Source organism: Micrasema longulum, unplaced genomic scaffold (assembly GCF_059751315.1).
Source record: "Micrasema longulum isolate JH-2025_06_02 unplaced genomic scaffold, ASM5975131v1 h1tg001949l, whole genome shotgun sequence".
Classification (NCBI taxonomy): Eukaryota; Metazoa; Arthropoda; class Insecta; order Trichoptera; family Brachycentridae; genus Micrasema; species Micrasema longulum.
The window spans coordinates 14524-38447 of record NW_028279123.1 but is presented as its reverse complement, the minus strand read 5'-3'; the positions used below and the strand labels follow the sequence as shown (position 1 = coordinate 38447).

Genomic DNA, 23924 nt, shown 5'->3' with positions numbered 1-23924 from the left:
GAGCTGATATCCGGCTATCCTGCTTAAGGGCTTGTCAGATACCCGGAATCCGGCTAAACCATTATGCGTTTTATCACTGCCGTACATTCACAGAGACTGGACCGCTGTGCACATGCAAATCACGAGCCCACCGTGTAAACATGTAAATAAAATAAATAAATTTGGCAACAGTTTTTAATGTGATGGGAAAAACGAGTTCTATTTCAGATCTATTAGATTAGACCACAATTAAATATTTTGAAAGTGTAATAGTAACAATTATATTCAATTATAACATTGCAAATACGGTTCAACCTTGATTCCTCATCGAAGCTTACGTAACTTCTTTCCGATCGAGCATAAGGTTAAAGAATATTATAAATTGCATTGCAATATAAACTCGAACGACGCTTCCTCGTTCAAAATACGTATTAAAAACAATTTTAAAAAAATAAAAAATATCGTAGTATTTAGAAATATTAAATTGAAATCGCCGAAGAATATTCCCGTATCCGGTGGATTGATAAATACGTACGACCGATTTCACTCAAATCTGTTCATAATTAGAAGAATTTCCAAACAAGCAAACTTATTACAACATTTATTGCCAAAAGCAATATCTTCCAGCCAAACAAAAAACATACTGGTCAAAAAAAAAGACTGGTCAAAAATTTGTACTAAAAAACCATAAATATATATCAAAAGATACATACATATGTTAAAAAAAAACCTAACTAATCAAAAATAACAGCTGTTTTTAATTAACATGTTTTCGTTTTTTAGTACAAATTTTTGATCAACTCTTCATAGAATATGCCTCCGTGGTCAGGTCTCCATTCTATATCAATCGCATAAATCACATTGAATCAGTCCAACATCGCTTGCTTCGAAAAGTAGCGTGGATTCTTGGACTAGAGAGAGGTAATTATTCTTATTTTATTTTATTTATTTTATTTTATTTTTATTTTATTAGGGAAATCAACAGTTCTACATACATATTTTTAGTAAACAAACAGATATAGTGTATAAACTCAGAACCAATAACAGATTTCCACATAGTATACAAAGTTAGTAAAGAATATATATATTACATATCAAATAAATACAAACAATTTATACATATAAAAATGTTATTTTCAAGTACTCAATAATCAAAGATTTTTTAAATATTAATTTTAAGAACATTAAGTTACTGTAAATTGGGCGGGATAAGGACAAAAATTCTTGAAGAGAGGATAAGGAGGGGGGGGGGGGAGATGTACATATTTATTATTATAATGTCTACTAAGTTACATAACACATTTTTAGTTTAAATTTTAAATCTGACAGAGTGATGTTTGTATAATCTATATTTTTAAATTTTGTATTGTACATTGAAAAAGTCCTACGAAAAAAAGCATTTTTAACATACGATGTCTTACTTGTTGGTACATGAAACAGGTGGTACCGTCTACAAATCCTGGCTGGCACATGTATTGTTATTAAACCAAGCAGCTCTGTACAGTCAACCATTCCTGTCACAATTTTGTAAAGCAGTAGTTGGTCCGCACACACTCTGCGGTATTGTAGAGAAATGATTCCATGGAAGGTGGAGGCAGTGAGAGTAGATACATAAGAAATACCGGTTTTGTATTTAAGGTACTTTATAAATTTGTTTTGAATATTTTCTATTCTACTTATATATATGGCATACTGGGGATTCCATATCTGAGAGGCGTATTCCAAATGGCTTCTGACAAATGTATAATATAATGAAATAAGGGCCTTTGGATTATCAAAGTGTTTACTCATTCGAATTATGAAACCTAACATGCTCAATGCTTTGGAGGTAATTTTATTGATATGCGATTCAAAAAGTAGTTTTGAGTCTAAAACAATCCCAAGATCTTTAATTTCGTGCTTTCTCATTAGTACATTATTGTTTAGTTTGTAATCAAAATTAAGAGTTTTTCTTTTCCTTGTGAATGTAATACAGACACATTTATGCTGATATAGAGTCGATGTTCAATATTTCTAGTCTACAAAAACGTAGAACTAACATTGATTCCATATATGAAGACCTGTAATAAAATAGGGCTTAAATACCAAAAAATCAAAAATGAAGTTGAGTATGAGGAAATGTTCTATATGCCTACGCCAATAACACAAATTAGAACTTATGTACCAGAAAATATTATTTTATATCAATCTAAAGTCATGTATATGGGATGGAGCCTTAGTACAATAACCATTAACGCATATAAGGGCCTACGTGATTAATCGCAGCGCTAAGCATTTCATACTAAATGGCTGGACGCGAGACTTGTGATCCGGATACGCCTTTTACAACAAAGCGGAAAAGAAGTGGTTTTAATAAGTTAAGTGAAAATAAAAAGTTAAAAACCCAAGGAAAACAATATTGTTCTACTAAAAATGTGATTGTACCAGCAAAAAGTCCTCCGAATACTTCGGTAAGTCGATTTGTTTTTAAAAATCTGTTTTGACAAGTTTCAACTAGCGTTCAGAATCTAGGGATGTGCAAACGATGTCTAAGGTGCACAGGGGTCAAAGCACGTAGCCTGGGAGGAGAAATCGAGTGAACACGATCACCTTATAGTGAGTGATATTTTCTGCCATTTTTTAAATGAAGAACCGGCTGTCAAAATGTTTATGTTTGTATGGGGAATTCGAAATAATTGTCGGCGAATTTCGTTTTCGAATTGCACGGCGTCTGATATTTCAATTATTTTAGTATGGAAAAATATCGGCTTAAAATACAATCTTTGAGTGAATCACTAAAGTTTTAAGAAAAGCGGTGTATTTTATGTTCATTCGCATGATACTTTGCCTTATTTATTCTGAGATTTTAAAAGGATTTTTCTATATTTATAGCTAAGTGCTAAATTGACCCCGTCATACCAAATTTCACAAATTTTATTCAAACGTTTCAACTAAAATTCATGTATAATTTAGTATGTATTTCATATATAATTTAGAAGATTAATAGCTTTATAGCTTAATTTACAAGAAACATTGGGCATTTTCCTAATTACTCCTGCGAAATTATCCGATAGGTGGGTGGATATTTATTTTTTGGCAAAAAAGTGATAAAAATACGGCTTTTCGAAATGTCAAAAGTGAAATACATATTCACCCAGGTAAATAATTTGTAGTATTGCTTGAATGTTAACCTTAGAAAGTGGCATTTAGGGTTATTTTTGACAGTCCTCCGTAAAGTTGACTTTTTTTTTCAGTTCACTTGCAAGTGCCAGAATGACTGTAAAAGTCTTCTTTATGATCAAAAACTGCAGTTGCATAAATAATTTTACGAAGCTGGTGACTGGTTGAAGCAAAGTGTATATTTAATGGGATTATTCCATATCAAACATTAAAAGACGGAGAAATGGGAAATACGAAAACCCATCAGAAAGCAAAAGGCTGTGTACTGTTTATTACACTGTCCCTAATGACAATGGTCAAGTAGTCAATGTCTGTCGTGCCACTTTTATTGATATATTTGGAGTAAGTATCAAGATAATTCGAGTGCTACTAATAGAGAAAAAAACGCGGAGAGACTATCCTCACCGAAAAAGGGGTAATAAGAAAAAATATCGAAAATTCGATCTTGAAGACGAAAACCAAGTCATCGGGCATGTTAAATTGTTTCCACGACAAGAAAGCCAATATTCACGAGCTAAGACAAGTAATAAATTAATTAAATTTAAAAAGAAATAAATTAATTGGCGATATAAAAACCTATGAACTACGCCAATTAGATTACCAAAGCTGGATCACGGACGAAAAAAAAAAAGATTTACTCAACATGATCGAGTATATGCCTTCTGAAGAACACAAAAATTTATATAAAAATCTTTTCCAGTAGAGAGTTATGATAGATATCTTTTTCCATTGATTAATAATTATTATTTTTAATTTACATACCTACATTATAAATGATGTATTTTTTTGTTCAAAATTATTAGTTTTACGCATCCTTGAATTAAAAATCAGACATTTTAATGGATGTTGGTGATAGGCCCTATTTTATGTTTTTACGCTAGGCACTTAGGCCTGACTAATGAAATAGCAGTTGGTCTTAAGGCCTTCTCAATTACTTTGTTATTTTATACCATTTTAAAATAATATTTTAGTATATAATTTTCACTAAACTTATTTCTTACACATTTGTACACATTTTTAAGAATTAAAAAATATATGTTAAATACCAAAAAAACTGAGTATATCTTTAAACCCTTGTAACTTTTTTTCACTTTTCTGGTGCTTAGGCCCAATTTTATTACAGGTCTTCATATATGTTCGGCATACTCAATGGTATAATCGATGTTCCATCATTACTGGAACAAGTAAATTCAATATTCCGACTCGTAGGTTAAGAAACAATAAAGTACTGTTCATCGATCAGCATAGAACAAATTATGGCCTTAATTCTCCAATGACCCATCTTTGTCGTATTGTTAACGCGAGACAAGATCATCTGGACTTTTTTGGTTTAAGTTTACAACGATTTAAACGAGCACTAAATAAATAGTCCAGATCTTGTCTCGATGTCCCTTATGTTTGTCAATGCTTCTTTTCTTTAATGTTTTAAACTATTCTTTTATTGTAATGTAATATTTAAACCCTATAAATTGTATACATGGACACTGTCCGTTAATAAATAAATAAATAAATTTGACCAGCCGGTTTTTTGGTTGGCTGGAAGATGTTGCTCTTAGCAATAAGTCCGCCTAAGTATTTATTCTTTGTACTTGAAGTTTTAAGCAAACAAATAAATATGCGGTGTCAGAAAATGTTGATGAATAGTTACTTGAACATTGTTTTGTGTTTGTCTCTCGCAAATGCCTCTCCGAAGCTGTGCGAAAAAGACAACTGCACGTCGGACTCATTCTGCCTAACTAAAATCTGTGTCGGTTCCTCTTGCGTTTTTCTAAAATAATTATCATATTTGTATACCGTACGTCTGAAGACAACAGATAAAACTGGACGCTTTTAAAGGTTTTTGGATGGTTTTAGTTCCCATATGAAACAATTTATCAAAAAAGTAAAACCACAGAGACTTGCCAATGGTAAATATCTATTGTGTGTAAAAAATTATTACGCTTGTGCCATAATACAGGGAGAAAATACGGGAATACGTTTGTATGAAGAAAAGCGAGACCGTATTTCCTCATGGCATTGAACCGTATGAAGAAATGATCCATTTGACAGTTCCATTGGAGTTTTCAAGCATTAACACCTGTACTGGTGTACTGTAGGGTTAGATGGTGTAATATCAAAGTATTTATGCTAATTAAACGTAGTTATGCAGAAAGCAGCCAGTCATAGAAAAGCGAAACTGAGGTAATAGCACTTTTGTGAAAATAGTGAGTAACGCAATCTACTCAACAATTGGACTGTTTTTTACTTTGAAAAATTAAAAATTATATAATTGCCTTGTTTAGGTCATTTTCAAACTTTATTATTAAGATACGTTGCCATTACAAAAGAAACAGTTTAAAACATTAAAGAATTCGGATCTCAAAAGAAATCTTAATTGTTTAACTGCTGATCTTTGGCTCTTTTGATTGATGAGTTTGCCGACCACTGCACTATACAATCCAAAGACAAGAAGGATAAAATTTATATGTATGTATGTGTATGTAAGGGCGTGTATGTATGTGTGTGTATATATATGTATGTATATATGCATGTATATCAGAGGCGAACCGTGTATAGAAGCGATTATGTGCAGCTTACCATTATATTTGACTAACCATAATAATGTTTTATTGTAACTTTATTTACAGAAAAACAAATAAATTATTAGCATTTATTTTAAATCATTTCCACCGTTTGTGTTTTTACCCTTATATAAATACTAATAAAGCGTGCCTAGCGCCTGCGGTGAGCCAAGAAACTAGCCGATTATTCCAGCTTATTTTTCCATACAAATAAGTATACTATATTTTGAATGTATTTACCCCAGTACGGGTTTTTTCTCCTAGATTAAACTTGCAGATTACACAAATTATTTGAAGATTCTTGATTTGGAAAACAGTATTTCAAACATTGTTTCTTGAGGACTATTTTTCTTTGAGATGGTTCTTTTGACATAAGACCATAATTACTTTCATGCGTCATATTGCAGGACATATGGCGCTCCACGCGGCCGTTTTTAGCACTATTAATTACTAGAACAATGCGGCCAGTTGACATTTCAATTGAATACCTAATATTGACGGAATTCATAGTGGTATTTTTTATTTATTTTTTAATGAAATATATATTAAAGTAATGGATTCTATCTATATAATAAAATACATATCGAAGTTACATCGTTTGAGTTGATTTCATGGATCAGAGTTGTTGTATCACAAAGAATTACAGAAAAATATCAATTTATAGTATATATTACTTACATTATACTATGTACCTCCTATGTAAGTACAAATATATGATACTTTTTATAGCTTACCTGTAAATAAAATCACCCTTCGCCACCGATGTATATGTGTGTATGTATGTGTGGGTGTGTATGAATGTTTATAAGGGTGCACACGTATGTGTGTGTATGTATATGGAGATATAAAAATAAACATATATGTTAGTCTGCCTTAGCACGGGTCTTCTCCTACTAGTGTAATAAACTACATGTATGTAAATAAATAAATCACTTCTCAATATATTGAGTTTTTCTACTGACATTTCTTGGTGGAACTGCATTATTTATAATAATACAAATACTTTATAGTTTTATTCCACTTTTATTTATAATTATTTTATAAATTTTTTACATAAATTTTTACGTAAAAAATTTATAAAGTAATTATAAATAAAAGTGGAATAAAACTATAAAGTATTTTTACTATTATAAATAAATTTCTATTAAGCGTGTTGTTCAGATGTTTATTAAGATATATATATTAAGCATGTATGTTTATGTAATTGTATTAAATTTTTATTTTTGCTATTTTTTTATTAATTAATGCTCCAATCCGCCGGCTGCGAAATAATAATGTGCTGTTCCTTGATCAACACAGCACAAACTATGGCTTGCATGCACCAATGTCCCGTCCCGATTGAGTCGTTTTGTAAACTCGAGAGAAGATTTGGACTTTTTTGGTGTAAGTCTTTATAGATTTAAAAATCACTAAGATAGGCCGGATCTTGTCTTGAGGTAGTCATTTTTTTTTTGTCCTAGCTTTAATTTTATTTGATTAGTACTTGTATTTATTATGAGAAATTGTATTTACTATCGTTAGAATGGACTGCATAAGTCCGTAAATTAAATAAATAAATAAATTGTGCACGTGCTTCCACTTTCCATTATGCTGTATCCCAACTCAACACAGGCCCATTGGCCTCATAGAGTTTGGAATACGTTTTTATTATTTTATTTGTTATATGTATGAATAAGATAAAAATAAAATATTTAAAATAGTTAGATTTCTGGAAGCATTAATCATCCCATCAGCATCTATATCGTAAGATTTTACAAGTGGTGTGGGGTTTTCTGCAAATTGAGAAATGCCATTTTTGTGAAAAACACTATTTTCAGAAGGTACCTAATTACCACATCTTTTTTGTATAAAAGCGGCCTGGCTGTTTTTAGCAGAACATAGAATTGATTTATTGGCCCCGATAACGCAAATGTCTCATTTTTTTCAAAATTGTAAACTAGCTGCTTTCTGCGTAACTGCGTTCAATTACGGTTTTAATTATGTGAATTATGAGATGTATATGTGTAATAGTTCTAATTATGTAAAATACGGGCTCAAGTAGTTGTTTGTACATTATTGTACCAAGTTTTCAAACCGACCTTGATTAGGTACTTATTACGATTATCAATCATTAATTTTCAATTACAAATAGCATTTGTTATGTAAATAATGTAAATTTAATGTTAGAACACGACATTACTAGTTGTTCAGATCGATATCTTGGTTGTTATAGAAATATATATGTCACAAGCAAATAATGAACACAATCATTGTTACAGTTTAAGTACAACAAGTATCTTCTTTATATATATAATTCCTCTGTACGTGTGATGTCACCGTACTCCTCCTAAACGGCTTAACCGTGCGGTTTTTAGAGAAATATAGATCTTTGCGCTGTGCGTGTTCGTGGATATTAAAATCTTCAATCGAGTATGCAAAAAAAAAAGTTGGGAGCTTAAATGTTTTATTCATCGGTCTACTAGGGTTGCATTCGAGGAGAATGCATTTGCAAATAATGGAAAGATGTTTTTTTTGTGTATAAAAAAAAGATTGTTTTTGAATGTTTACAAACAGCATTTGTTTTTTGTGGATCCCTAAATTCATTATAATTTCTACCTATTTATTTCTTTTTATTGGATTTTTGGTAATACTAAAATAATATGAAATTCAATACATTTAAAAAAATCGTATTCCTACATAAATACACCCCTTTGTTGGTGAGACGACCGGAGTTTGACGTTTGCAAAAAGAATGCCATATTTGAAAAAATATTTATTTTATGTTTTGGAATTCAACCACAAACAAGTACCTACTTAAATTCAATATTTTTTGAATATCAACAATTTTTAGTTTTGGAATGTAATCACAAACAAGTACCTAAATGAAAAGTATTTTTCCAAGATGATAGCAGGCAAGCCAACGTTCGGGCAGGACAACGTCTGTCGGGTCCGCTAGTTTCAAATAAAGTAAAAGAACGTCTTATTTTATAGGTGCGAAGGTTTTCACGGTCACTGTTATCAATATGTTTCTTTTTTGGGTGATGCCGTGTGTATTGGATTTGTTCCGACGTTTCGGCTACCTTTGCAGAAGCCATCTTCAGGGTAAACTGAAAAAAGTGTGTTTTTAAGTACTACTAATTTGTAGCGTGTTGCAGTCGGCAGTAGGCACATTTCTATTCATTTTTGTAGTATGTAGTGCTGGGAACCATGTTGAGTTTAATTTAAGCCCGTCGTTTTTGTTTATGTTATTTGTGTGTCTGTGTATTTCAATTGCCTCTTTTATTATTCGTGCACTGTTATTACTGGGTTTATGTAAAATTTTCGGTTCAAAGGCGAAAAAACGTCCGGTGTCTACAAAGTGTTCCGTTATTGCAGATTTCTCAGGGTGCCCAAGTTTACACGCTCTTTGTGTTCGTCAATCCTTTTCTTTGCTGTGTGCTCTGTTTGTCCTATGTACACTTTATCACATCCTTGGCCACATAGTTTATAAACAGCTTCCGTTTCCATGGGATTCTTATCTTTTGAGCTCAATAAATGGTTCCTTATTTTTCTTACAGTCCCAAACCAGTAATCCCAGCACTATACTACAAAAATGAATAGAAATGTGCCTACTGCCGACTGCGACATGGTACAAATTACTAGTACTTAAACACACACTTTTTTATACAAAACACTAAGTTTACCCTGAAGATGGCTCCTGCAATGGTAGCCGAAACGTAGAAACAAATCCAACACACACGTTATCAACCAAAAAAGAAACATATTTATATTCATTACCGATCGGTTTCGAAGCTACACAAGCTTCTTTTTCATGGTACAGTTTAGCCCTCCCAGGCCTAAGGGGGTCATATTATATATAGGGTCCCCCAGGACCCCGATCACAATGGGTAATACAAAGTAAAATCAAGTTGTTGTATATGTTACCGACGAAGATACTTTAAATGTTCATGCAAATATACTCATTTTTGTTTTTTTTAAATTTTTATTCCAAGTTTATAAAGGCCCATACAGATTGACATTAATGAGTAAATATAATTACACTTAATCTAAACAATCTTAAAATCTGTTTAAATTTACAAAAGGTATAATTATGGTTTAATCTATACGGACATGGCAAACACCGCTTGATTCATGAAAGCTTGCTTTTGCTGTAGGAACACATCGACAGTCCCGTTTAATGAGATTTTGTTCACTGTTCTGAGGATCCTTGGCAGAGGGGAAAAGAATCCGATGTTGGTTTTATAATTTCCCACAGCAAAGACAGCACTGGTACGGCGAGGCACATTAAAATTCATCTGAGCAAGAATATCATGAGCATCTATACAGTTAGATATTAATTTGTGCAAGAATGTCAAACCAGTCAAAATCCTTCTAAATTCTAAACTGAAGATATGAAAGTACTCTAGACGATCATAATAGTTAATTATGAGAGTATTTGATCTAATTCTAAATATAAACGATTTTAAAAATTAACATTGCCCCGAATTAATCCGCATTATATGAATATTATAATTAGGAGACTATATTATAAAATTAAATTCAAGCAAGCTACGAACAAATGATTTATACAATGTAATTGTAATTTTTGGGCTTTTGAATTGCTTAGATATTCGCAAAATAAATCCACAGATTTTGGACGCTTTCTTGGAAATGTAATCAATGTGAAAGTTGAATTTAAGTTTATTGTTATTTTCGGACACAAATATCGGTTGTTTCTTTATAGACAGTCGAAGATAACTCTGTTAACTTCTCATTGTAATCGGGGCCCAGGGCCGCGATCATGAACGGCTAACTTCATATGTATTTACTGAGACGGTATAAATTAATAACGATATTTATGTACGAAATGTGTATATTTGTATGAAAATTCGAGATATCTTCGTCGGTAACCGGTAATTGAACATGTATGAAAAAAAAATATACATGTTCTATTTTTCATACAGAAAACTTAATTTTACTTTCATAATCGAAGCTTAGGGGAGCAATTCGGAAACTTCTTGCGGTGGTAGAGAAGAAATAAACTTTGAGATTGTCATTTTTTGCATGCGAATACACTTTGATTCATATATATTTATTTATTTATTTATTCATTCAAAATTACACTAGTTTAAATATTAATGAACTTATTAAGGCTTTTTAGGCTATGCCCGTGTCAAGCCACAATAAATCACAATAAAAATACATAGTAGAATTAATTAGATCAAATTATAATGACAGAGTAACAGTCTAGAAAAAATAAAAATAATAAAATTCCAATGAATACAATGCAAAAAAGATAATCAGAAATAATTTTTAAAATATAAATTATATAAATTAAGAATCACACTTAATGAAATATACAAAATAATGGTATCATTAAAATCAACAAAATAATAGTAAAATATAGTAGTATTAAAAAAAACAAAATAAGAGTATCATTAAAATCAACAGCAAAAGAATATATCGTCGCTTTAGTTCGTTTTTGTCCAGCATACCATTTTAACGAAATTGACTTAAGTGTACCGGAGTTCCGAGAAAGCCTTTATATATAAAATTGAAACATAACCAATACTATTTTAAATATCATAAACTTTTCTGCGCACTCAAATTTAAAACACACATTTGGTCATAATATTCATAATTACAATACGCGTTATTCAAGGAATCTTCATGTGTCTAAGTTTCGCTCAACAAAGTTTGGCAGTAGGTCCTTGGAAAATATTGGCCATTCCGAATATAATAAACTGCCTGATGAGCTAAGACACGAAAAACTGAATGAAAAATCCAGAAGTGTCGCAATTAAAAAATATTTCTTAAATCTTTTTGATATTGATAATTATTAATGTAGTTTATATAAGATGGTGTTTTATGTTTCTCATACAATAATGTTTTCTTTTTATATCGGATGTATTAATTTGTATGATATTATGTATTGTCAAAAAAATGTATTTTCTTATGTACGGTTCTGAATGAGTTTCTAATAACTCCTGGGAGTATAAAATGTAATTTTTGTATCATATGTTTTATTAATAAAAAAATAAAATTAAAATTAATAAAAAATGAAAAAAGTTATGTTTCTGATATCGACCCTTAACATCTCACTAACATAAATTGAAAATACTTTTCAATGTAAAATAAACCTATTATATAACGCAACGAACGTTAGAAACGGTTTAAAAGTGATGTCGAACTTAAGATGGCTTACAATAAGTAAACCCTCACTGTGGCTTACGAATATTGCTAAGGAATCCATACAAAGATCCATCGTAAGACGATAGAATCGAGCAACTTCCGCCATATTTTTAATTTTATTTATTATTAATTTATTTTACGGAAAAAAACAGTCGACAATGATATAACAACATTAAAAAGATACGGTTTAAAGACAGACCAGCGAAGTTTCTTAATAAAAATCATACATATTAAATTTAGGTACAGCAAAAGGGTGTGTTTGTGTGTATTAATATGAGAGTAAAGCTAGGGTTTCCTAGGACAGCGGTGCCCGTATTTTAACGGCCGTAGTGAACGGTGATGCAGTGGACAGCCGTCGTAAATGTGATTAGAGAGTGGTTTCCTAGGAAAACGGTGTTAAATGGTGTTGATAACACCGTTTTCCTAGAAAACCACACTCTAGTCACCTTTACGACGGCTGTCCACTGCATCACCGTTCACTACGGCCGTTAAAATACGGGCACCGCTGTCCTAGGAAACCCTAGCTTAAGCGTAGAGGTGTGTTTGTGTGTATTTTTGTGGAAGTTAGTATTCCGGTGTGTGTAAGCGTGAGCTAATACAGACTAAAATGGATACAAAGTCGTCGGAACAATAGGCTTCTTTCCCCCTTTGACAACTACACGTGGACCGGACCATCTTCTAGGAATTTAGCAAACAACATGTGTTTGCACTTGTGCGACACTGCGACAGTGGCTAGTGACTACCCAAAATCTACGAAAGCTACCCTTCGGATATTTTTATCTGTTATGTTATCCATAGTGTTTAAACGGTGCTTTATATGTTTAGTTTTTTATTGTTTACTTTTTAGCACGAACACTTTACAAATTTACTACTATGCTCAATGTTTGTTTTTGTAAATTTATTGATAATTTTAAGTTGCCAGAATTTCACTCGTCTATGCTCTTTGTAGCTGCTAGACGATTAGTAATCTAGCTTCAATAGGTAAATTTTATCAACTATCAAATATCCAAATTAAGTAAATGAGGTCTAGAATTCCAACCGTCCATGCGCTCAGTAGCTGCAAGACTTGCTGTTATCTAACTTCTATTTTTAGAAATATGTTTTTTATTATTTTTTTTAAGATCACTAAATCTCTAAACTTTATTGTCAAATAAAAAATGTAAATAGAGTATAGATTTCTTATTATCTATGCGCTATGTAGCTGCATATCTGCATATCTCCTGTATATCATACTTGGAGACGAAGAACAAGAATCCCAACTGTCCATGCGCTCTGTAGCTGCAAGACGTAGTGGGATATTTATTTATTGTACAGCGCCCTTGATGTGATTTTCACAAAAACGGCACTATATATAAAAAAAATATATAAATATATCATTAACCAGCAAGTGGGAGCGTATCGCAGCCAGAAAGAATGTAGCTTAATTTATTTTTAAATAAATTAAGGGGCAAATTAAATATATCAATTGATGAAAAAAAGCGTTATAGTTTGAGCAAGAACGATAGAGGAAAGAGTGTTGTGCATAGTTAGTGCTACAGACTGGCAGATGGAATAAATACTTATTTCTTGTCACGCGAAAGGGGACATTAAAATTAATATAGGAGTAGTTTAAAAGAGTCTACTTTATTGTATGATTTATATAAATAGCATAATTCAGATATAGTGCGTCTATTTTCAAGAGTAAAAAATCCATTTTGTTTAACAGATTCGCTGTAAGTGCAAAGCGTTTTATTGTTTTTATAATGAAGGTATTTTTAAAATTTACGCTAAACATTTTTAATGTTTGTTATGTATTTTAAAATACCTCAGTTAGCATTTTCCACGCGAGTATTTTTCGCCCGACTAATAATCGTTTACAAGTGGACTGTGGACAATACAATATGCATGAAACTGAACATTCTATGCGTATTATAACCATAATTTGTCATAGTTAATGAATACTGAATGACAATTTTACACAGTGCTTCTATTTTATCAATTTTAGCCAAAGTTACAATTTTCTTTCCCCATATTTTACAGCATACGCACAGTAACGCAATTAAAGATATTTATTTCGTTTATTCATTCAAAATTACACTAGTTTATATATTAATAAACTTATTAAGGCTTTTTTAGGCTATGCCCGTGTCAAGCCGTAATAAATAACAATAAAAATACATGGTAAAATTAATTAGATTAAATTATAATGACATGTGTTGCAATAGAATAACAATCTAGAAAAAAAGGTTTAAGAAATAAATAATAAAATTCAAAAGAGTACAATGCCAAAAAGATAATCAGAAATAATTTTAAAAATATAAATTATACAAATTAAGAATCACACATAATCAATTATTCAAAATAATGGTTTCATTAAAATAAACAAAATTATAGTAAAATATAGTAGTATTAAAAAAAAACAAAATAAGAGTATCATGGAAATCAACAGAAAAAGAATGTATATTTATTTATTTAAATCTTAAAATAGGGCACACATATCATACATATTGTTATGTGTGTTCTAATAATAACATTGCAAATATATTTAATTTATAAATTGTTTATCACATATGTCTTGACCATTATTTTAAATTTTGATATGTTTTTTTCTTCATAAATATTTTTTTCCATTTCGTAATACTTTTTAATTGCTTTAAATAAAATTGAATTTTGTGACTTTGCCTTTTTCCTAAATGGAAGTCTAATTTTGTTCTTTTCTCTAGTATTGTGATCGTGTAAGTATATATAAAAACATTATTTATTTATTTATTTATTATTTCACGAAATATTCCACAAATCACAACTTATGACACCAAATCAATTAGACGCTAAAACAATAATCACTTACAGATTAAAAAACTACTCTTAAGCTAGGGTTTCCTAGGACAGCGGTGCCCGTATCTTAACGGCCGTAGTGAACGGTGATGCGGTAGACAGCCGTCGTAGTGGTGACTAGAGAGTGGTTTTATTTTTTAACGGTGTTATCAACACCATTTTTATAGGAAACCACTCTCTAGTCACCGTTACGACGGCTGTCAACCGCATTAATGTTCACTACGGCCGTTAAAATACGGGCACCGCTGTCCTAGGAAACCCGAGCTTTACTCACTCAAATGAAAGACATTACCCCTACAATACATCACATCCAAATAATATAATCACTAGATCCTCAACACAAAGACAATTAAAACAAATACAAACTAATACCACTTTCGGACAAAGGGATTTTGAGTATTATTCAATTAAAATCTATAACCTGCTTCCAACAATCTATTAAAACAATTAGTAACGAGAAAATGTTTAAAAGGCTATAAAAAATGGATAGTGAGGCTAGGTAGAAGTAAAATGGATTGTCTCATTCGCCCAAACCAATATTGAATCAACAGCGCCACAAGTGTATAGCTTATGTTAGGGTTTTTGTTATTTTCATTGTGCGTATTGTAATATAAACAATAAAGATGTACATATATACCTAGTTTTTAAAACTGTGAATATTTTGTTAATTATCTCTGTTTATTAAATTAATCTTCTTTAACAAATTACAACAGGGATGGAGAATACCTTAAATGAGGGAATATGGAAGTCTGGGCATTTACAGGGCTTATGACCTGTCATTCGCTGGTTTAAGTGGCCACTTTACACACTGTGTAACATTCACCATTTTGCCTATGTTTGAACATCCATATTTCTTCAATTCTTCCATCTGTTGATTTTAGTGAAGTTAAAGAACTGAAACCTTTATTATTGTGAAGAGATTCATCTGACTGAATTGTTTCACATACTAGGCAACGCCTGAAAACAATTTTCCAATTTTTAAACTTCTTCTTGGACCAGTTGGTTTTATTTTTATATTTGAGTTTGTCCAAATGTTCGTAGGCAAAAGACTGGATTTCACCCCCTCGGGAGTCACTAAGATTAACAAATTACAACAGGGACGGAGAATACCTTAAATCTTCTTAGTCTTCTTTGTTTATTCTTAAATGTAAAAACATTTCAAAAAAGGAAATTGTTGAGTGTCCTCGGCACGGGTAACCCCAGTGAGGTTATGTTATTTTTATTATTAATTATGGTTTGTAAGAGAAAAATATGAATAAATAAATACATTATATTGCGTCTTTTCAAAACACAATTCTAATTTCAAATTAAATAAATCTGTAGATAGGTATGCCCTTGTCGAAATTAGCGACGGCTGCAATAAAAAATGATTTTTAAATAACCTTTTGCAAAAGTTGTTTCCGAGAAACTTGTGAGATAAGAACGACGTGTTTGTGATTATTCCCACTCGATAATGCTATTTATCTACGTGTTTGCTTGTGCGCGCACACTTGAACGTAGTTATGCTGAAAGCAGCCAGCCAGAGAAAATTTTAACTGAGATAATAATTTGGGACCCTTTTGAATCAAACCACATCCTTGAAATAGAAAAGGTTCACAAGCGATTTTTGCGATACTTATATCTTATTTATTTATACTTTTACATTGACGACGGGCTTAAATTAAACTCAACGTGGTTCCCAGCACTACATACTACAAAAATGAATAGAAATGTGCCTACTGCCGACTGCGACACGCTACAAATTACTAGTACTTAAAAACACACTTTTTTCAGTTTACCCTGAAGATGGCTCCTGCAATGGTAGCCGAAACGCCGGAACAAATCCAACACACACGGTATCATCCAAAAAAGAAACATATTGATAACAGTGACCGTGAAAACCTTCGCATCTAAAAAAAAAGAAGTTCTTTTATTTTATTTGAAACTAGCGGACACGACAGACGTTGTCCTGCCCGAACGTTGGCAAAATACTTTTCATTGGTACGTAGGTACCTAGGTACTTGTTTGTGATCGAATTCCAAAACCAGAAATTGTTTATATTCAAATATTAAATTCAAATAGGTACCTAGGTACTTGTTTATGGTTGAATTCCAAAACAAAAATATGTATTTTTTCAAATATGGCATTCTTTTTGCAAACGTCAAACTCCGGTCGTTTCACGAACAAAGTGGTGTTCTTATGTAGGAGTACGATTTTTAAAAATGAATTGAATTTGATATTATTTTAGTGTTACTAAAAATTCAATAAAAAGAAATAAATGAGTAGAAATTATAAGGAATTTAAGGAAATAATCTGATTGAGATCCACTAACAATCTTTTTTATACACAAAAAACAACATCTTTCCATTTTTTTGCAAATGCATTCTCCTCGAATGCAACCCTGGTAGATCGATAAATAAAAAAAATATGCTCCTTACTTATTTTTTACATATTAGATTGAAGATTTTAATATCTACAAATACGCACAGCGCAAAGATCTATATTTATTTGAAAACCGCACGTAAATCGGTTAAGCCGTTTAGGAGGGATACGGTGACATCACACGTACAGAGGAATTATATTTATAAAGATAATGTTCCCTCACTGGGGTGTCCCGTGCCGAGAGAAACATTTTACAAAATGTGAAACATGTCTTAAATTAGTTGTTTAACAAAGTTAAAACAGTTACAATTTTAAAAAACGTAATTAATCTAATTAACCTAATTATCATTAACATAGTAAACAATATGAACTAAAATAATCATTAAAAAAAAACCAATTTATATAGACGAAGACCAACAAACAGTGCACACATTTTACCTATTTGGCTTGATCCACTTATCGATCCGTGCGCAACCCACCCCCACTATCCATTTCTTAATAGCAATTTTATATTGTGAGTACTTACTAATTGTCCTTATGGATAATGGATGTAGATTGTTTTATTTTTATGTGTTATTAAGAAAAGCGATTTGCTTATGAATGTTGATAAATCGAAAGTGATGGTTTTTGAAAGGGATGAAAATATAACTAAATGTGAGATCAGCGTGAACGGAGATATTCTGAATCAGGTAGAAGAATGTGTGTACCTGGGAAGTATGTTTACTAGGGACGGAAAGGCCGATAAAGATATTGAAAGGAGGGTGAGTGCCGGGAACAGGGTGAACGGTGCACTAAAATCTACTTTGGCAAACAAATGTTTATCGCAGGAGGCTAAACTAGCAGTTCACAACGGAGTTCTAGTTCCAACTCTAATGTATGGGAGCGAAGTATGAAATTGGAAAAATGATGATGAAAGTAGGTTGAATGCTGTCTAAATGCGATCCCTCAGGCGAATGTGTGGTAAAACGATGTATGATAGGTGCACAAATGTCGAGATCCGTGAAGTGTGTAAGGCTGAGACATGCATTATTGACAGAATCAAGAAAGGGGTGCTGCGTTGGTTTGGACATGTAGAGCGAATGGACAGCGAAAGAACGGCTAAAAGGATCTACGATGCAAATGTTGATGTATGCAGAAAACGAGGAAGACCTAGAAAGACATGGCACGATCAAGTCCATCAAATACTTAAAGATGGACATGTCAAAAGTAGGAATAATCGGCGTGCGTGCATGAGAAGATGTATGAATGTAGAGGAAGCGAGGTCTGTATGCCAAGATAGAGTGTTATGACGTTCTATCATCCCTGCCTACCCCTACGGGGAAACGGCGTGATGGTTTGTTCTTGTTGTTGTTGTTGTTTATATGTTATTTTTTACATTTTATTCGTTCTAAAAATTTATTTTAATGTGTCAATATGTCTTTTTGCTCATACTGATCATCGTGGTTTCGGATGTGACTGGGCTTAAAGAACACCCTGTATATGTGCTATAAACTTTTTAAAAATTTAAAAAGGAATGGCCCACGCTCAGACGCTGTAGTCTTTATGGGCAATTTTCCAATTCATGTTATAGCTTAATTTTAAGATGTATTTTTGTAATTATATATCTATGTAAATAATATATGTATGTATGGAAAAAAAAGCCCTGTAAATGCCTAGACTCCTATATTCCCTTCTCAAAAATGTTTTCCCTCTCTGTTGCAAACAACTTTAAATATAATTACATTGCTTTAGAGTGGTGTGTCGTGGCGCCACAACACAACACAACACAACAATTTAATCCTACCCGGTGCGGGATGCGAAATAATGACACTTCTAAATAGATTTTTGTTTCCATTACAGTTCAGATACGGGACTCCGCTGGAGATCTGCGCCACGTGGTTCGGGATCTTGATGGGGCTCACGTGCGCCTGGGGACTTCCTCTGATCATCATGCTGTACGGAGAGTTCACCAACTTGCTGGTGGAGAGGATCCACTCCGAAGACGGAATCTCCTCCACTAACATCATCAATATATTCGGAGGCGGCCAGTACATGTGAGTTCTTTATTAACGCTTGTGTGGCTGCGATTTTCACTAGTCGACATAGGATGTAAGACTTGAAATTTATCTATTAAAATTTTTGCAAGGTAAAAAAAATCAATCTGTTAATTTCTCTAAAATTGTATTGTGCACGCGGAAACATTGATTGACACAACAGAGTAGATAAGTAAAGGGTCATTTAATAAGAGTAATTGAATTCATTAACTTTGAACTTAAAATATAAAATAAATTTTATTTGACATAAAACGGATATTTTTATATAACGTTAAATAATATTTGATGTTTTAAAGATAATGTCGTTTAAATGTCCCCCACGGCGTTGTTTAATCCGAGGTCTAATTTTCATTAATTCTTTCATTAGATGAGCAAAGTAGGGTAAAAACATTTTCTACCCTGGCAACACTAACGAAATTTCCATTTTGTTTCTTCGACAATCTGACATATGGAAAAAATAATTCAATTTTTAAGTAATGCATTTGCTACCTAAACATTATTGTTAATTACACATGAAATGTGATTGCATCCTGTTTTTTTTAAGACCCTAGCAGTATTTTTACACTTTAATAGGACACAACACGGCATAGTTGAATTCAAATCAGGAGTTGCTTACTGAGCGACGTCTACAAAAAAACTAATGGGTCAAAACGTAAACCTACTAATTTATGAGTAGTTGAGTCGCCTTCTGTTTGATGTGCGTATGCGGTTTCTGGACTATTCTTAATTCTATGACTTTACTTTGTAAACGTCCTAATTGGCAATCATTAGGATCTATGGTGAATTATTTTTATGCAATTATGATCTTTGCTTAATTGTTTACATTTTAAATGACGGGGTTTTCCGATGAAATACTAAACTCTTTAGATAAGAGTTATTAGACTATATAAAAGATAATTCATTAAATTAGTGTTCATAAGTAAAATACACAAATCTCTTTGTAATGACTGGATCGGGTATTATTTATAACGGGGAAAACACAAGACACAATTATTTTGTTTTATCTAGAAGAATTTTAACTTACGACTAAGCGTATCGTAATAATATAATTAAAATCACTTAATAATGCATTTAGCCGGCGCGGCGGTCGGCAAGCCAAATGTCAATAAAAGGAGTCACCATAGTAATTGTGATTTAATTTTCACTTTTTTGTATTAGATACTCCTTACTATTTTGCAAATGCAATATATTGTATTATTTTTATAGTAAACGCTGATTTTTCGCCAATAAACTGTATTTATTTACGAGGAAAACAAAAAACAAACCTACACGAGCGTTGACTTAGAGATTACACACGCGTTGACTTATGCCTGCGATAACTTAAGCATGTTCATTATTTAAATTTATTTCAACATAGAAGGAAAACAATGTTGAGAAGGGAATATGGAAGTCTTGGCATTTACAGGGCTTGAATTAACTACCTGGTAAAAGAAGAAGTATTCAAATTGGTAAATTGTTTTCAGGCATTGCCTAGTAGGTGATTTGGTTCAGCCGGATGATTCTCACCCACATAATAAAGGTTTCAGCTCCTTCACTTCACAAAAGTCAACAGATGGAAGAGTTGACGAAACGCGGATGTTTAAACATGGGCGGAATGGTGAATGTTACACAGTGTGTAAAGTGGCCACTTAAACCAGACAATGACCGGTCATAACCCCTGTAAATGCCTAGACTTCCATATTCCCTTCTCAACAATGTTTTTTCTCTCTGTTGAAATAAATTTAAATATGAATAACTTCCTAGAAAGGAAATCCAGCCAGTCTGCAAGCATTTGGACATACTCAAACATTGTTGGATGTTCATTATTGTTCATTGTGATCGTTTAAATGCTTAGCACGGCAATAGTTATTTGTGATTGAGCTACAGTTCACGTTCAGGCTCGGAAAGGTTAAGAAACTCCAATGCATTGATCATCACGTCGTCATAAGTTTTTTTTCTCATTGCAGAGCCAATGCGACGGCTGAGCAAAATGCGGACATGCTGGCGGCGGACGCTGCGGCGTTTGGCCTAGGCAGTTTAGCAACTGCGGCCGCGCAATTTTTGACCGGTGTTTTGAGCGTACACTCGCTCAACTGGAGCGCCACGAGACAGGTAAAAACGACATCCTTTCATAATTATTAACCTTTAGAGCGCCATAAGCGTGTTAACGCGCTCTAAGTTTCCACAATTTATTTGTATATTTTTATTTATTTATTTTCAAATCCAGAAATCGAGCTACATTTGTTTTTTATTTTTTAAATACATTTTAATTTAAGAAGGTGAACATGAAAAACATGAACACAAAATATAAAAGGAAAAATAATGAAACCCAGTAAACCGCGAAACCGGCTTGTCAGCAGGTTTCTTATTTTTCCTTTATTTTATTTTATTTGATTTTTATTTTTTTTTAAATTTATTTATTTTTTTATTTTATTTATTCTGCATATTTTATTTATTTGATTCATTTGATTCATTTTATTAATTTTATTCATCTTATTCATCTTATTCATTTTATTCATTTTATTAATTTTATTCATTTTATTCATTTTATTAATTTTATTAATTTTATTCATTTTATTCATTTTATTCATTTTATTCATTTTATTCATTTGATTAATTTTATCCATTTTATCAATTTTATCAATTTTATCCATTTTTATCCGTTTTATCCTATTTATTCATTTTATCCATTTTATTCATTTTATTAATTTTATTAATTTTATTAATTTTATCCAATTTATCCATTTGATTCATTTTATTTATTTTTATTTATTTTATTTATTTCATTTATTTTATTTATTCTATATAAAATAATAGGTTAATTGTTGTTTTCTACACATTACTAAATACAATTTTAAAAAAATAGAAGAAAAACGTACATTGCAAAAGCCACTCCGCATCATTCTACACGTAAAAAGTAAATAAAATATTACAGTAATATGACATAATAAAAAAATAAATGAAAAAGTTTTTTGTTTACTCGGACTTAAAAATCCTTCCGCCGGCGGATCCATACGGAGTAATAAGGAGCTACCAGTCCTCCCTTCTTTCTTCTTTCAAACAAAATATAATTTTTTCATGATACTCTCCCAACTTTTGCGAATAGCAGTGATCATGAACAGTGGCGGTTTAGCATGAACAGACGCGGCGGATCACTCCTTCTTCCGTAGCAATCGCGCCCGTCACAAGAACTGTATTTCTGTAGGTGCTGGTGTCAACGCAGAGTGGCCGGGCGTAGGCGGGCCTCGGCCGACAAACGATAAGCTCCGGGGGAGGTATCGCTGCCTAGAGATCCCTTGCGGGGTCGCTAGCGAGTGGCACTGGCGGCCGCAATCCTGAATCAGGCAACCGGGTTGTAAGGCCGGTATCTCTCCGTCGGCGGGAACGGCGGGGTGTGTTCCGGGGAAGTAGCCAAGGGTCCAAATTATCCGGGGTCCAAAATCCAATCCAAAGAGTATCCGAGTTCCAAGTCCAGGGGGTAGCGGTGTTCGAATACAGGTGGCGATGAGGTCCGGTTTGAAGCGAGGCAGGGAGACGAGGTGGAGAGTAAAACCCTTAGTAGTGTGACGAGGTGACTAATTTATTCTTTCCCGGCGGGGCTATATATACAATATATTTTGCCGTGCGGCGGCGGTGCTAGGCCAATAGCGGGCGGTACTAGGTTGACCAATCACGCGGCGAGAGAGATAGCGAGCACATTCGCCGGCTCTATCGGTCTCTCTCGCGCCACGTATAAGGTCCCCACCCTCCCGCTACCCGGCCGCAGTTCCCCGCCGACCGCGCGGCGATCAACACTCATACAGAATAATCAAAAATATGTAGCATAGGCAGACAATATTATTATGATTTCTAATCTATATTTGCTTCAGTATGGCGATGACCACCCCCGAAAGCGACAAATACTGGTCTTTATTGAGGAGGTGGTACATCGCTTACACATACTGAAGCTCCTATGCTACATTAAAGCCCCAGGAAGGGCCGTCAAGTTGGTTCAGGTGCTTTACGTCGGCAACAGCATGCAACCCCCTCAAACGCACTAATTATCACCGCGCGCAAGAAAATATATTTTACATCCAATTTCCCATAGCACCGAACTTCCTAATTAACGAATTGTCGTTTTTCCAGATCGCGAGGATTCGATTCTTATTCTTGAAGTCTGTCCTCCGACAGGACATGTCGTGGTACGATACGCAACCTAACCTCAACTTTGCCAGCAAAATATCCGAGTAAGTTTTTCATTATTTTATTTATTAAAAAGCCCATTATAATACAACTAATGTTTTTTTATTTTTTTTTTATTTAACTTTTTGTACATAATGTTATTTGTACATTAGCGGGCTCATTACCAAATGGCAATTTCTTCCAACCAACCAATAAAATAATAGTTTTATTTTTATAATTCAAGTTACAGAACATATTCAATTGAAAATAAAGATTAAAAAGTTAAAGATATATAAAAATAGAAAGAAACGTATTTGTTTATAAATTACCTAAATCAAAACTATTACTCAATGGAAAAAGGTAAAAAAGAGGAAAGGGGGAGAGATTAAGGAAGAGAAAGGAGATGTTTCTTCAGACGTGATTTGAACAGAGATAATGTAATAACATCTTTGATGATGGATGGGAGATGATTCCACAGTCGAGCCGCATGGACACTATATGAGTTAGAGAAGAAAGAGGAATTGTGGATGGGTATTAAGAGAGTGCCTTGAGAATTAGAACGAAGAGGTAAACCATGAACTGATAATCGTTGAAATTTTTCACGCAGGTATACAGGGTGTTCTTTAAACCCTGTCACATCCAAAACCACGATGATCAGTATGGGCAAGAAGATATATTAGCCTATTTAAAAAAATATTTAGAACGTTGAAATTTAAAAAAATTAAAAC

The 23924-nt window shown here is 32.7% G+C and overlaps 1 protein-coding gene across 1 annotated transcript in view; it reads left to right on the top strand.

Moving 5' to 3' along the window:
- LOC148273446 (multidrug resistance protein homolog 49-like) overlaps window positions 1–23924 on the top strand; it is a gene marked incomplete at its 3' end in the record, with an annotated part of 121427 nt that overhangs the window by 82992 nt on the left and 14511 nt on the right. Inside the window, exons 4-6 of the mRNA XM_088238694.1 lie at window positions 18863–19056; window positions 21003–21147; window positions 23161–23261. Coding sequence (XP_088094820.1) covers window positions 18863–19056; window positions 21003–21147; window positions 23161–23261 — 440 coding nt within the window. The remainder of the gene's footprint in view (window positions 1–18862; window positions 19057–21002; window positions 21148–23160; window positions 23262–23924) is intronic.